Source organism: Castor canadensis, chromosome 18, assembly GCF_047511655.1.
Source record: "Castor canadensis chromosome 18, mCasCan1.hap1v2, whole genome shotgun sequence".
In the NCBI taxonomy this organism is placed as follows: Eukaryota; Metazoa; Chordata; class Mammalia; order Rodentia; family Castoridae; genus Castor; species Castor canadensis.
The window spans coordinates 13,494,252-13,510,530 of NC_133403.1; the positions used below are offsets into that span (position 1 = coordinate 13,494,252).

The following is a 16,279-nucleotide window of genomic DNA, read 5'->3' on the forward strand; positions in this document are numbered from 1 at the left end:
TTCCTGTGTTAGACACCTGTGGGAGACCAGAGGAATAGTTGCTTTGCAGGAATTCATGCATCCCTTCAGCAGTGGGAAAGAATGTGGGCCAGGAAAGGGGAATTGGCAGTGTGGGGGGTGGGAAGTGGTGAAGAGGGTGGGATCAAATAGGCCTCCCTGAGAGGTGAAAGAAATGGCCTTGGATGGGCATAGAAGGGAGGGTCAGGAGAGGTCATTGAGAGACCACTTAGTGCTTATCATCAGCATACCCTGGGAATGCCCTTCCTGTTGGAACTGTGGGGGTATGGGCCAGGTGAGTCAGAGTCCCAGTGGAGAAGTATCTCTATCTAAGGGAGCTGTAGACCCTCACTGGCCCCTCATCTCCCGGGAAAGGGCAACACTGACAGTTACTCTGCATTGGAGTATTTTCAGGATACTGTCTTACTGTGCAGTCAGGTAGGTCCTTCTCTGACTTACTTTGTTTTATGATGCTGGGGATAGGACCCAGAGCCTTGTATATGCTAAGAAAGACCCCCCCCCAACCCCTTTCTCTTTCTCTTTCTCTTTCTCTTTCAGTGTTGCTAAGGATCAAACTCTCAAACTCAGGGCCTTCTACATGCTAGATAAGCTCTCTGATCTTTTCTTCTTTTTCTTTATTATTTTTTTGGCACTGCCGGGGATTGTACTCAGGGCCTGGGACTGACTAGGCAAATGCTGGTACCACTGAGCTACATCCCCAACCCTTTTTTTTCCTTTCTTTCCCTTTTGTTTTTAAGATAGGGTCTTGCTGTGTAGCCTAAGTTGGCCTTAAACTTGCAATCCTCCTGCTTCCGCCTCCTGAGTGCTGGGGTTACAAGTGTGTGCCACCACACCTGCCTGGCTTATTTCTTTAAAGCATACTTAGAACAGACTGTGAGGTGGCATTGTCATGACCCGCCCCTTGCAGGGAGGACATGGTGGCACTTTGAGGTGCATTGGTTGTAGACTACAGCAGCCAGCTTCAGAGCAACCATCCCCATCAGAGGCTTTGCCTGCATTAGCACACTTTTAGTTTGATGTCCATGTCATTCAGTTTGACATTTTTTTACTTTATCCTGCACTGGTTCAAATTTCAAGAACTTGGCCTGGATTCCAACTTATAAATTGAATTTTCAAGTTTTGGGACAGGGAGGAGAAGAATAACAGGGCCATACTAGACAGAGACTATGTCAGCTGTGCCAGTGCTGGGCCTGTCCTCACACTCTGGCCCCAGGTTTGTACCTTTCTCCTGGCCACAGGCTTTTGGAACACCCCTTTTTGAAAATGATGTGCTTAGAGGTAGGGAGTGCCTCCCAAAGACCCAGAGGTGGTAAGTGGCCAGACTGCACTTGGAGCCCACACCCTTCCCCAAAACTTTGTCTGCTTTGAGTCAGGCCCAACTGGCTTATACCTTCACCCACCCCAGCACATGTCTGTCCCTGATCTCCATCACCTGGATGCACTTGTTTGAAGCTTGGTTCCCCCCAGTGCCTGCCACACTGACTCTTAGTTTTACACATTGTTTCCCATAACAATACCACTCTTTGCATTAAAAGTAGTGTGTTATCTTTTCCAGCATTGATGAACTGCCTACTGCATGCAAATGGGTACCGTCAGCTCTGCTCTTGGTGTTCATAGTACATTGGGACCCATGGACAGGAACCAGTGATTCCTACAGGAGGTTCCACAGGTAGCAGGGTGTCTCTGAGGCACATAGCAGGTGTGTCAAGTGGAAGCAAAGTGGGAGGCCCCAGCAGGACTGGTAGAATGTTCAGGCAGCATGCAAAGTGGCAGGGTTACTGTCCTCAGGCCCTGAAGAGAATGAGTAGCATGGGTGCAGGAGCAGGCTCTGGCAAGGCTCCCTGCCTTGTTGGTAAGGACCAAAGCATGAGACCCTCAAAGCAGGCGGGGGCATAGCCCAGCTGCTTCCCACACTTGTTGGTAATCATGTGACTTGGCAAGTAGGTGGAGGTGGTAGAGGCAGGAACTAGAGAGAGGGTAGAAATTGCCATAACTGCAGTGGGAGATGGGGTGAGGGTTTGATCCTTAAGGAGTTGTAGGTGGCAACGAGGAAGTGAAGGGGGTTCCCAGGTATCTGGCATGGCACTTGATGTAGGCAGATGAGGGTATCAGGAGGTTTCTTTGGTGTGCCATTACTGGCTGCTCAGATAGGGTAAGGCAGTGCTTTTCAGACATACCATGTTCCAGGGGCAATTCTAGATTGTAAGAACATCCTCGAACCTCCTGGTAGAGGGAGTTCCAGGCCTATGATGACAGATAGGTCCTCAGGGGCCTCGAGTCTAAGCCCTGAACCCTGACCAGGGGAATAGGCATGGTCATGACAACCAGGAGGAAAAGCTAGTGCATGATCCAAGGTAGACAGAGGAGTGGCCATTTGGGTTCAGTTGCTCAGAAAGCATTCTGGTGAAGGTGGTGGTAAAGTCCAGCTCAGGGTAAGCAGACAGGGACAGCAGCCAGTGCTTCTGGGTCCTGACCACAGCTCTCACAGTTGATACCTGCGGTCTCAGAGTGAGGAAGGGAGGAGCTGACCTAAGTACAAGTGTGAATTATGAGTCCATGTGTAGTCAGTACCCAAGAACTGAGAGGGTGGAAGGGCTGCCCTCTGCCAGGGACAAAGTACAGTATTAACAAAGATGGAACTACCTGCTTTCTGTTTGGCTTGTCTTCTGTTTTGTGGAGAATGATCTTTAGACTAGAAACCAGAGCAAAAACCTTTTTTAAAATACAGTTTGCATATATTGCAAAGCAATAGCAATAAAAAACAGCATGGTACTGGCCCAAAAACAAATATGAAGACCAGTGGAACAGAATAGAGGACCCAACAGAATAGAGGTCCCGGATATGAATCCACACAGCTGTGCCCACCTTGTTTGTGACAAAGGCACCAAAAACATACGATGGAAAATAACCTCTTCAACAAATGGAAAAAGTGGTTATCTGCCTGCAGAAAACTGAAACTAGATTCATGTTTATCACCCTGTACTAGTATCAACTCAAAATGGATCAAAGACCTTAATATCAGACCCAAAACTCTGAAGCTAGTACAGAAAAGAGCAGGGAATAGTCTGGAAGCAATAGGTATAGGCAAGGACTTCCTCAATAGAACTCCAGCAGCCAAGCAACTAAGAGAAAGGATGGACAAATGGAACTACATGAAATTAAAAAGCTTCTGCACAGCAAAAGAAATGGTCTCTAAACTGAAGAGACCACCCACAGTGTGGGAGAAAATATTTGCCAGCTATACATCAGACAAAGGACTGATAACCAGAATATACAGAGAGCTCAAAAAACTAAACTCCCCCAAAATCAATGAACCAATAAAGAAATGGGCAACTGAACTAAATAGAACTTTTTCAAAGGAAGAAATCCAAATAACCAAAAAACATGAAAAAATGCTCACCATCTCTGGCCATAAAGGAAATGCAAATCAAAACCACACTAAGATTCTACTTCACCCCTGTTAGAGTAGCTATCATCAAAAACACCACCAACAATAAATGTTGGTGAGGCTGTGGGGAAAAAGGAACACTCATACATGGCTGGTGGGAATGTAAGCTGGTGCAACCACCCTGGAAAACAATATGGAAGCTTCTTAAAAAAACTAAACATAGATCTGCCATATGATCCAGCAGTCCCACTCCTGGGGATATACCCAAAGGAATGTGACGCAGGTTACTCCAGAGGCACCTGCACTCCCACGTTTATTGAAGCACTATTCACAGTAGCCAAGTTGAAGCACTATTCACAGTAGCCAAGTTATGGAAACAGCCAAGATGCCCCACTACTGACAAATGGATTAAGAAAATGTATTTATACACAATGGAATTCTACTCGACCATGAAGAAGAATGAAATCTTATCATTTGCAAGTAAATGGATGGAACAGAAGAACACCATCTTAAGCAAAGTTAGCCAGGATCAGAAGGCCAAAATTCATATGTTCTCCATCATATGTAGACGTTAGACCTAAAACAAATGCAGTAATATTATTGGACATGGGTCACATGCTAAGGGGAAAACACATAAAGGAGGAATAGGGAAAGGTAGGAGACCTAAAACTTGAAAGTGTTTGATGTGCCCACTGTAGAGGAGCTAATAAAGTAATCTTAAACTGACAGAGGTCACTATGGGAAGGTGACCGGGAAGTAGTGAAGAGGTCTGGTAGAGATGAACCAATTCAGTTTGTAATACACATGTGCATGGAAACTGCTAGGAATCTCCCTGTATGGCTATCTTTATCTCAAACTAGCAAAAATGCTGTATCTTTCTATTATCTCTTATGTTTTCTCTTCAACAAAATTGGAGAAGAGGCAGAACAGGTTCTGCCTGGAATCAAGGGGTTGTGGGGCAGAGGGGAGAGATGGTCCAAACAATGTGTGCACATATGAATAAATGAATAAATAAACCAAAAAAATAAAATAAAGCACAGTTTGCAGTTGGTGCCAGTGGCTCATGCCTGTGATCCTAGCTACTTGGGAGACTGAGATTAGGAGGATTGAGATTCCTGGCCAACCCAAGCAAATAAGTTCAAGAGACTCCATCTCCAAAATAACCAGAGCAATATGGACTGTGGGGTGTGGCTCAAGGGGTAGAGTGCCTGCTTTGCAAGTGTGAAGCCCTGAATTCAAACCTGGTCCCACCAAAAAAAAAAAAAAAAATCACAATTTACAGAACTGAAAACAGTGCTCAGTCATCTTGGTTTATTTTTCAGCCACCAAACCTGAAGAGGCTCTTTGAGCAAGTACCATAGAGGGGACATGTGAGTGATAGGGCACAGTTCTGCCCTACATAGCCCTGGTGCCCAGCTGGAGGAGCTCCTTCCTCCTCAGCTCTGGTCCCTTGCAGCAGCCCCTCCTTCACAACTCAAAGCTCACAGTCTCTGCTTCTGCCAGTTCCGTTTTCTGCTGTTGAAGGGCCTGTTCTAGCTTGTCACTATAGGCTGTTTCTGACCTCCAGCCAGGTAGATGCTCTTCAGACTCTGAGTCACTAATAGTTGGTACCCATACCAGTCACGTCATCTGTGACATTACCCTGGCAGGACAGGGCAGGACTCATCCCCAGCACATGCTCTAGCATCTGGTGCTTTTTACCCACTGCTCACTAAGCATGTTTCTTTGGCCCAGTCGCCAGACGTGGTCCCACCACCTCAAAGCTATCACAGTAAGTTGTGTTGTGGGTCATGTCTTTGTGCATGCACAAGGCATCTTTGCCGCAGTAGAGATACACCAGTCTCCTGGGGCCTGCCAGCCTACCGACTTCAGCAAAAGTGTCTGGCCACGGCTTTGGAGGACTACTCTTAGGAGCCTGGCTTGGCCTTCATTGATTGCTTCTTTTCAGCACAGTTCCCGTCTGTGTGACTGTGTCCCTTTCAGACTCCTTTGCATCTCTTTCTTCCTCCTATGATGACACCTTGCATTCTGGGTGCACTGCCACCCAGGCAGCCTCCAGGCTGTGCTGCTCTGCTGCAAGTGCTTGCCTTGATGCTCTCCCTTGAGATCCCCTGTTGGTGCATAGTTCTGTGACTCTCAGCCCCTGCTAAGTCCCTGTGTGGCTGGTTTACCTCCAGTCGTCTTTTTATGCTGCTGTCAAAAGCTGGGAAGAGGAACAAGTAGGGCTGGGAAGGCATAGGTGAGACAACCTTCTGCAAACAGGTCTCAGTGACTTCTTATAGCCTACCAGGTAATGTCTCCATCTCCAACATGGAGTGCTTGCCCTATGCCAGCCTCAGCACATGTACACTGGGTCCTTGCCGTACCCCTATTCTTGCATGTGCCTGTGCCTTGCTTACTCACAAGTCTGATCCTGTGAGTGAGCTAGTTCTTTTGTGACTGTCCTACATCATTACTCTCATGTCTCTTGCGGCCCCAGGGATGTTCTCAGTCATGTGTCTGCTCCACCCCTGGATGCCTTGCAAGCAGGAACCTGTTGCTGCCGCTTTGCCTGAGTTCAGGCTTCAGAAAACAGATGAGAAGGTAGGAACTGTGCTTGTTGAATGAAGGAGCTACCAGTGTGATGGGTCAACATTGTTTTATATTTTGTACGCTTCTTGGCATTGTCTCCTTCCTGTGATTTCTTTAGGGAACACAGGCCCAATGCTACAGCCCCGTTTCTATGTTCTTCGGTACTTGGACTTGGTTGGTTTGTGTTTGGAGTGGGTCAGAGTGCTTTTGAGCAAGGCTGGACCGGGCTTATTTATTCTACTCTGAGGTGAGGCTATAGAGCCCTGACATACTTGTTGGTTTGTTTATCACAAGACAGGCAGGGAGGAGGCCTAATCTACAGGGAAGAAGGCAGGCTGTGAGCAGATCACAGTGATCAGGCCATCAGGCCCAAGCCTGATGGGCCCCCTTCCTTTCTAGCAGGTACATACCTGTTCTTTCTCTGTAAGTAGTACACATATCTGGGGGGTGGGTGTGGGGAGTGTGTGCTGTTATCATTCAAGGGGAGCTCAGTTTAGCTTATATGTGGAGCTGTTTATCCCTTTGGAGCACCTGTGTGATGTAAAACCTTTAATGGGGTTTCTTTTCTAACTATATCTGTATTAGCAAATTTGTTTTTAAGATATTTTTCCACATTTGTGTAAACTGTCTCGTCTGCTAAAAGTCGTTGAGGTTAGGGCTGGTCTTTTTGGTTCCATTAGGAGAATATGTGTTGTCCCATATAGGGATTCTTTCCTTGGGAGAGACTAAGAGATGGTTTTTGTGCTCCATGTACTTTATAGAGTAGGAATCTGGACCTGGGGTCCCACTGTGCTCAGTGGCAGAGTTTGGGGTAGGGACCCAGGCCACTCAAGAGACCAGGAAATAGAGGCTGGCTGACCACTCATGGATCTAATCATACTTGACTTTGTGCTGGTTGTGAGCAGTCTCTAGGGACAGACCCCTCTGTCTCCTTAGTCCAAGGGCTTCCTCTTTGCTTTGTAGTGATCACCTTTCCCATTCCTTCCTTCTCACAGCTCTGCCCACTTGCTCCCATGCTCATCTGCCTGCAGTTGCTCCACTGAGTGCCCCTCCCCTTGTGCCTCTGCAGGACCTCAAATAGGCTTGTGTGCCAGGGACAGAACCTGATCCACCCAATAGGTAGCTGCCATGCAGAGCTGCTGACCAGGGACCCCACAGAAGCAGACTTGCTGATGTGTGTTACTTCTTTTGTATTTCAGCGAGGATGCCATGAGGAAAGCTGGTGTGGCTCACAGTAAATCTAGCAAGGATATGGAGAGCCATGTGTTCCTGAAGGCCAAGACCCGGGTAAGGAACTGTTGGGTGGAGCCCCCCCTCCCCCAGGAGAGAAGCTTGGGGAAGAGGGAGTGTTGCAGGGAGTGGGGAGGCAGTTGCTCACTGCTTGATTATGAACACAGTTGGCTTTGCCTTCTGCATTCTGGATCCTCCAGTGTCTCCGTGGAATGGGGAGCACACTGGATGGACACCTAGGATGCAGACCCATCCTCCAGCCCTAGACCTCACTGTTGGCCCTGCTGTCTGGTCAGTCTCCATGAATCCTGCGGAAAGCGCTTCTCCTGCTCCTCTGGCAGGAGAAGTCTATTCAGAACTGGGTCTCAGCTTCAGTGGGATCCTCCCTGAGTCCCAAGGACTCTGACGTGTGGGTTCAGAAGGTTTCTGTTGCCTTTTGCTTAGTGAGGCAGGTAATGCTTGTTGAGGTTGGGACATCATAGATGCAGTGAGGAAAGGCATTTCCATTGTGGGCTCTCATTCTGGGCCAGGTGTGGCACCTTGGCCTTCAGGTGACACTCTCATATCATCCATGGGCTCTCCCTGGGGCAGAGCCATTTATTAGTAGGAATAAAGCAAAATAGTAGAGATGAAAACTTTTGTGTGTGTGAGCACGTTTGTGCAAGGAAGAGCTCTAAACACATACTGGGGTGGGCTCTGCTCTGGATATTTGTGATAAGCATTTTGTTTTTAAGAGTATTAGATTGAATTCACGCACTGTGCAATTCACTCATTTAAGGTATGTAATTTAGCTGTCTTAAGATATTCACAGAATTGCATGGACTGTCTCTGCAGTCTAATTTCAGGACATTTTTTGGGCTGGTGGAGTGGCTTAAGTGGTTGAGCATCTGCCTAGCAAGCACAAAGCCCTGAGTTCAACTCCCAGTACCACCAAAAAGAAAAAGGTTAAGATAATTTTAGGACATTTTCCAGAAGAAACTTGGTACTCGTTACTGATCATACCGCCTTTTCCCCCAACCAACAGTAACCACTGAACTACTCTCTATTGCTGTGGATTTGCAATACTCTGAATTTTCCTTATAAATGCAGTTTATATGTTTTCGCAACTGGTTTCTTTCACAGAGCATAATCCTTTTCTCATAGCATTGTTGGTTGTAGAATGTACCTTGTTCCTTTTTATTGCTGAATAATATTCCATCTGTGAATAGTTATATCACATTCTTTATATCCATTTATCAGCTGGTGAATATATGGGTTGTTTCCACTTTTGGCTAAATAAATACTGCTATAAATATTTACATACAAGTTTTTGTGTTGACATTCTTATGGGTGTAGTTGTTGAGTCATGCCATAAATTTTCATTTAACCTTTTAAGGAACTATAAGGCTCTTTTCAAAAGGAGCTGCACCATTTGAAACCCACCAGCAGTTATGAAGTTCTAGTTTCTCCCCAACACTCATTACAGTCTTTTTTAAGTTTTTTTTTGGGTGGAGGGGAGTAGTGGTTAAACTCAGGGCCTCACCCTTGCCAGGCAGGAACTCTACCACTTGAGCCACTCCACCAGCCCTGTTTTTTTTTTTATTATTACAGTTGTCATAGTGCGTATCAAGTGGTATCTCACTGTGGTTCGATTTGCAGTCGCCTGATGACTTATGATGTTGAGCGTCTTTTTGTGCACTTTTTGGCCATTTGTATATTTTCTTTGGAAAATACTTGTATCCTTTGCCCATTTTTAATTTGGTTGTTGGTGTTTTTATTGTTGGGTTTTAATAGTTCTTTATGAGTTTGGATATAAGTTTCTTATTAGATGTATAATTTGTAAATATTTGAAGAATGGGATTTTGTTTTTGTATTTTCTTGCACCTTAAAGAACTTTGATGAAGGCCTATTGAACTGATTATCTCAGCTTTTAAAATGTAGACCTTGTTGGTTCTGCATTATTGTTTATTAATTCTTAACAAACCACCCTAAAAGTTAGTGGCTTCAGGGAGTGAGTTATTTCTCTTAGTTCTGTGGTTCAGAAGTTGGGATAGTTGGAATTGTCCGGCTGGGCTCACTTCTGTCTTGTCTTGTGGCTGTATTCATTGGGCATCCAGGCTGGGCTGGAAGATTTATAAAGGCTTCACTCTTATGGCTGCACATCAGTTTTACTGGTGTGGCCTCCGTTTAGTGTCTCTAGCAGCATAGTTCCAACTTCATTGCAGCACTGTGGCTGGCTTTCAGGAGGAGGAAGGGGAAGTTGCCAGTCCTCAGAGGTTATGGAACATCATTTGAATACAGGAAGTTGTAAAGCCAATGCAGTTCGGGGGTGGGGGTGTTTCCTCTACTTCTTGGTGTGAGCAGCGGCCTGTGTATAGAGGGAATCCAATGATTTTTTTGTGGGGCCTCATGGATGTGAGTAACCTCGGAGACTCTCCCAGTGGGATAAAAAGTAAGTCTTCCATCCCAAAGGAGATTTCTAGAAGCACAACAGCCCCTTACCATCACAGTTTACTCTGCCCTGATCTCTGAATTACTTCATATTGCATTGCATATGCTGTACCTTAATAAGTTCAGTCCAGTTCCTTTGATTAAGGTGACTCTAAATCCCTAACTCCATAAGGAGACTCTGACTAATTGGAAGATAAATTTTTATGAGAGCAGTATTAGAAAATTTCTGTGTTGTTTTTACAGAGACAGACAATATACTTAGGCACTGTCATCTGCTGTCTACCTTTTTATCTACCACTCAGTCTTTCCGTGATGGTGCGGTGAGGACCTTCCTTCTGGGAGGCACTGTGGGAAGACTCTCCAAGTTAGGATGGTAGCTCCTGCACACTTGTACCTGTTGCTGCTGCCTGAAGATCTGTTAGAGCAGCAACTGTGAAAGAATTTAAAAGGTGAACCCTGGAGCAGGGAGAATGATGAAGAAGAGTGATTTATCTGTTGAGATAGCAGGAGGAGGAGCTGGGAGGTCATGAGTCATGGGTGAGGGGATGATCCTTGGAATCTTTTAAATTTTTTTATTGTTATTATTTTGGCAGTACTGGGGGTTGAACTCAGGGCATCACACTTGCCATGCAGGCGCTCTACCACTTAAGCCACTCCTCCAGTCCTTCCCTCGAAGTCTTGCAGGTCCAGGCATACCGTCCTGAAGGGAATCAGAGCATAGTGTGCATTGTAGATTGTCTGGTGTATACCCCAAAGAAGGAAAGTCCTGAGTGCTTTTGCCTTGAGGAGTTTACCAAAATGCTGGGAGTGGGCATGTGTCTCACATGTGGATGTTGACTCCCCAATTAAAGCCCCCTCTGTCCTGACATTGGCTGGCTCCAGGCCTCGTGATAGATCCCATTTGCAGACTTTATAAAGTTATGTCCCCTATAAGGCCATGTTCTGAGTATTTCACATGTTTGAACTTACTGATCCTCACTCAGCCCTATAAAGTAGATATAATACCATTCTACCCAGTCTATAGATGTGAAAACTCAGGCACACAGGTGCTCATTGCCTGTTCAGGATGTCCCATGGCTAGTAGAATAATACCCTGGGGTTTTGGTGTCAGAGCTGATAATCTTACTATTATTATTAAACTTGCATGTGTATATATTGTTTGGGCTACCTCCCCCCACCCAGCTGATAATCTTAACTATGTCTCTTTCTCTCTCGTCTACCAAAGCAAAAGATACCCAGGCACTTACTTTAATCCCTGAAGATTTTAATTTTCATGGGTGAGACTCCTCTCTGTCTAAATGAGGCTGAGGGAAACAAAATAGCTGTGCCTAGGGTGGTAGGCCACAGTGATAATGGTACTCCAAACACTTCAGCTGGCCTTCCAAAAGTTCAGGAGATTTGGTTTTGAATAAGAAGGTAGTCAGGGGTCTTGACATCTCTGTGGACACCTACAGGGGCAGTGTGGAAAGATGCTTACTAGAATTGGTTGAAATTCTGAACATTTATTTCAGAAAATTATTTAAAATACTCTTAAGCAGTTGTGGAAAATCAGTTCCAGGATCCCCTGAGGATACCAAAATACTCAGATGTTCATGTCCCTTCTATAAAATGGTGGCCAGGCTTGCACCTGTAGCTACTCAGAGGCAGAGAGATCAGGAGGATCTAGATTCGAGGCCTGGGCAAATAGTTCAAGACCCCATTTCCAAAATAGCCAACAGAAAAAAGGGCTGGTGAGTAGCTGGTAGAGCGCTTGCCTAGCAAGCACAAGGTCCTGAGTTCAAACCCCAGTACTGCCAAAAAAAAAAAACAGTGATATTCGTACAGTACCTACACACATGTGTATACTTTAAATCATCTCTAAAATATAGTACTTAATACAATGTAAACGCTGTGTAAATAGGCCACCCCTTATTTGATGACCAATTGTATTGTTTAGGGAATAATGAACAAAATTTTGTGTGTGTGTGTGTGGTACTGGGATTTGAACTAAGGGCTTTGCACTGCTTTGAAGTACAAAGCAGCATCTACCACTTAAACCACACCTCCAGTCCATTTTGCTCTGGTGATTTTGGAGATAGGAGTCTCATGAGCTGTTTGCCCAGGCTGACCTCCAACTGTGATCCTCCCAATCTCATCCTCCTAAGTAGCTAGGATTATAGGTGTGAGCCACAGGCACTCAGCCAAACACAAATTTAAAAAGAAAAAAAAAATATTTAAATCTGGGTTGGTGAAAGTAGGAATGCAAAACTGGCGGATACAGAGGGCCAAGATTATGTTAAACACACACCACTTATTTTGCACTAATATGGTGTTATGCAAAAGTAGTTTATGTTTTGGGTATAAAACTGAATCCTAAGTGTCAAGGTGAAACTTGGAATCCAGAGAAACTGAGAACATCAAAGCTGACTGGCTCCTTGGGACTAAATAGACTGCCTGAGCTGAACAAGCAACTAGCTGGAATCAGTGGAACAAGGCAGGATGAGGCAGATGATGCCAACATGCATCTGATAAAATAAGGCTTTTTTTTTTAAATTTTTTCTTTTATTCATATGTGCATACAATGTTTGGGTCATTTCTCCCCCTCCCCCCCCCCGCCTCCTCCCTTACCCCCCTGCCTCCTCCCTCTCCCCCCCTACCCCCACGCTACCAAGCAGAAACTATTTTGCCCTTATCTCTGATTTTGTTGAAGAGAGAGTATAAGCAATAATAGGAAGGACCAAGGGTTTTTGCTAGTTGAGATAAGAATAGCTATACAGGGAGTTTACTTGCATTGCTTTCTTGTACATGTGTATTACCTTCTAAATTAATTTTTCTTGAACTAACCTTTTCTCTAGTTCCTGGTCCCCTTCTCCTGTTGGCCTCTGTCACTTTAAAGTGTCTGCATTAGTTTCTGTGCATTGAGGGCAACAAATGCTACCTAGTTTTTTGTGTGTCTTACCTATCCTCGTACCTCCGTTGTGTGCTCTGGCTTTATCATGTGATCAAAGTCCAATCCTCCTGTTGTTTGCCCTTGATCGAATGTCCACATATGAGGGAGGACATAACGATTTTTGGTCTTTTGGGCCAGGCTAACCTCACTCAGAATGATGTTCTCTAGTTCCATCCGTTTACTTGCGAATGATAAGATTTCATTCTTCTTCATGGCTGCATAAAATTCCATTGTGTATAGATACCACATTTTCTTAATCCATTCGTCAGTGGTGGGGCATCTTGGCTGATTCTATAACTTGGCTATTGTGAATAGTGCCGCAATAAACATGGGTGTGCAGGTGCCTCTGGAGTAACCTGTGTCACATTCTTTTGGGTATATCCCCAAGAGTGGTATTGCTGGATCATATGGTAGGTCTATGTTTAGATTTTTAAGAAGCCTCCAAATTATTTTTCAGAGTGGTTGCACTAGCTTGCATTCCTACCAGCAGTGTAAAATGGTTCCTTCCCCCCTACCCCCACATCCTCGCCAACACCTGTTGTTAGTGGTGTTGCTAATGATGACTATTCTAACAGGGGTGAGGTGGAATCTTAGTGTGGTTTTAATTTGCATTTCCTTTATTGCTAGAGATGGTGAGCGTTTTTTTGTGTGTTTTTTGGCCATTTGAATTTCAAGAAGGCACTTTCTAAGAGTCCTCAAAAGCCTAAGGTCCTGCCAGGTGAGATAGTGCATGCCTGTAATTCCAGCGTTCAGGAGGCCGAAGCAGGAGGATTATGAATTCAAGGCTAGCTTGGGCTGCATAGCAAGGTTAGGCCAGCCTTGGCTGTATGTACATACGTAGTTATACACAAAATGAGGCCCACGGTCCAACTTTTCTTCAAGGACAGTTACTTGCCCAAGAGTTTAGGCATTGGAAGCCCTGAGTCTTAAACTGAGGAAAGTGTACCTTAGATGTGAACACATGAAAGGATTAGCATTTTCTTAACTATTGAGATCTGCTAGAAAGGTCTGGGTTGTGCTGGCTACAACTGGTTCAGAACGAGGCTCCAGCTTCTTTTTTCACCAAGAGCTGGGTTGCTTTGTTCCATCTGTCTCCATCTGTAACCATCAGGACTCACTCCTGCACTGCCCTTCTTTAAATGTACTTGCTCCCAAGCCTAATTTCAAATTCTAATTGTTTGGTTTTCAGTAGCTATATTATGCAGTTATTGAGGCACTAAGAGAAAGTACTTCACAAGTGTGCATCTATGCAGCATTCTCTCTAGTTTACCTGTGGAGAAACTGGGGGCAAGTTAAAGGAACTGGCGTGTTTGCTTGCTTGTATATGCACTTTCATTCTCTCTCACTGTCTCTGTTGATCTTTTAAGGTAGATCAGGCGCCCATTTGATATTTGTTCTCTTTGTTTTTTGGATGCCTAAAATATTTATTTATTTTTATTTTTATTTTTTTAGCGTACACCTTAAGCCACTCCACCAGCCCCACCCCACCCCTTTTTTTTTTTTTTTTTTTTTTTTGTGATGGGTGTTTTTGAGATAGGAGCTCACAAACTCTTTGCCCAGGCTGCTCTCAAGCCTCCTGAGTTGCTAGTATTACAGGTGAGAGCTAATGGTACCTGGCCTAAAGTATTTATATTATAAAAATAAAAATTTAAAATATGTGTGTCACAACATAATATTTACCAAAAGTCTCAGGGAGGTGAGAGCACTGACTTTGGAGTTTCTGCTCTATGATTTGACATAAATATATTTGGAAAACTTTCAAAAAGACTTTGTGACTACTGAGCTGACACTAGGAAAATTAAAGAGACCCATAATAACTAAAATAATCTTGATAAAAAGCACAGTTAGAATACTCACACTTCACAATTTCAGATTGTCCTGCCGTGCTACTGTGCTACAGTTAGTAATCAAGACTATGGTAGCAAAAGGCTAAGAGTATAAATCAATATAGTAGAGTTCAGAAGTAAGCTCTCATATTTACTGTTGCTTTTTTGACATGAATTAGTGGAAGAGGGTTGTCCTTTCAGTATAGGGTACTATGACAACCGGATAGCCATGTAGGTTTTTTTTGGGGGGTGGGGTTGAAGTTCAAATTTAGGGTTTTGTGAACTTGCAAAATAGGCACTCTATGACTTGAGCCACACCTCCAGTCCAGCCACATAGAAAATACTAAATTTGGATCCCAACTTCATACCATAAGCAAAAATTAGCTCAAAATGGGTTAGAAGACTAAATTTAAGAGCTAAAACTAAGTTGGATGACAGTGGCTCGCGCTTAAAATCCTAGCTACTTCAGAGGCTAAGGTTGGGAGGATTGTAGTTTGAGGTCAGCCTGGGCAAATAGTTTGCCCATCTTCAAAATAACCACAGCAAAAAATGGGCTGGGGGTGTGGCTCAAGCGGCAGAGCACCTGCTTTGCAAGCGTGAAGCCCTGAGTTCAAACCCCAGTCCCACCCAAAAAAAGGCTAAAACTATTAAGTTCTTTGAAGAAAATATAGGAATAAATCTGTGTGACCTTGGATTAGGCAGCAGTTTCTTACAGGTGACACCAAAAGCAAAAGCAACAAAAGAAAATAGGTAAATCTGACTTCATCAAAATTAAAAACTGTGCATTATAGAACACTGTCAACAGAATTGAAAAGACAACTCATGGAATGGGAGAAAGCATTTATAAATCATATATTTGATAAGAGTTTAATATCCAGAATATGTAAACAATTTATTATCAAAAAAGAGGCAAAGAATTTGAATAGTCTTTTCCCTAAAGATATAAAATGGAGTAACCACATGAAAACATTTTGAACATCACTAGTCATTAGAGAAAATGCAAATCAAAATCACAGAACTGGGCGCCAGTGACTCATGCTTGTAATCCTAACTACTCAGTAGGCAGAGATGAGAAGGATTGAGGTTCACAACCAGCATAGGCAAAAAGCAAGACCCTTTCTCAAAAATACCCAACATACACAGAAAAAGGACTGGTGGAGTGGCTCAAGTGGTAAAGTGCCTGCCTAGCAAGCATGAGGCCCTGAGTTCAAACCCCAGTACCACCAAAAAAAAAAGGGCACAAGGAGATACCATTTCATACCCATCATGATGGCTGTGATAAAAAAAAAAAAAAAAAGATAGATACACATAGCTTAGAGTGGAGGTACACACCTGTAATCCCAGCCTTTTTTTTTTTTTTTGATTACTGGGATTTGAACTCAGGGACCTTGTGCTTGCTAGGCAGGAGCTCTCCCCTTGAGCCACACCTCTGGCTCAACTCGGGAATTTGAGACCAGCTTGAAGAACATAATGAGACCCTGTCTCAGAAACAACAAAAAGCAAGCAATAAGCAACGTTAGCAAATATGTGGAGAAATTGGACCCTCATACATTGCTACAGGAAATGTAAAATAGTATAACTGCGTGGACAGCAATATGGTGATTTCCTCAAAAAAAATAATAATCACAAGTTAATATATGACTTCATAGGTATAGAGGTATACACCCCTAGGTATAAGAGTGGATAAACAGAATGTATCCATATCCTGTAATATTATTTGGCCATATTAAAGGAATGAAGTATTGATATATGCTATAACAAAAAAAAAATGAGCCCTACAAACATAAAAGAGCCACATAAAGGACTACATGTATGAATGCATTTTTATAAAATGTCCACAAGAAGGCAAATCAATAGAGATGCTAGCTTCCTGTGGCTGCTGCCATA

At 44.0% G+C, this 16,279-nt stretch overlaps 1 protein-coding gene across 5 annotated transcripts in view; it reads left to right on the forward strand.

Moving 5' to 3' along the window:
- Med15 (mediator complex subunit 15) overlaps window positions 1-16,279 on the forward strand; it is a 59,958-nt gene that overhangs the window by 11,806 nt on the left and 31,873 nt on the right. For 3 of the 5 annotated variants that reach the window (XM_020160721.2, XM_020160718.2, XM_020160722.2), the window contains exon 2: window positions 7,177-7,264. The exons of 1 other annotated variant lie outside the window; for it this stretch is intronic. In XM_020160721.2, the coding sequence (XP_020016310.1) occupies window positions 7,177-7,264 (88 nt within the window). Of the gene's footprint in view, window positions 1-5,885; window positions 5,990-7,176; window positions 7,265-16,279 lie in introns of all 5 variants that reach the window. One more of the 5 variants, XM_074060606.1, reaches the window with a different exon arrangement.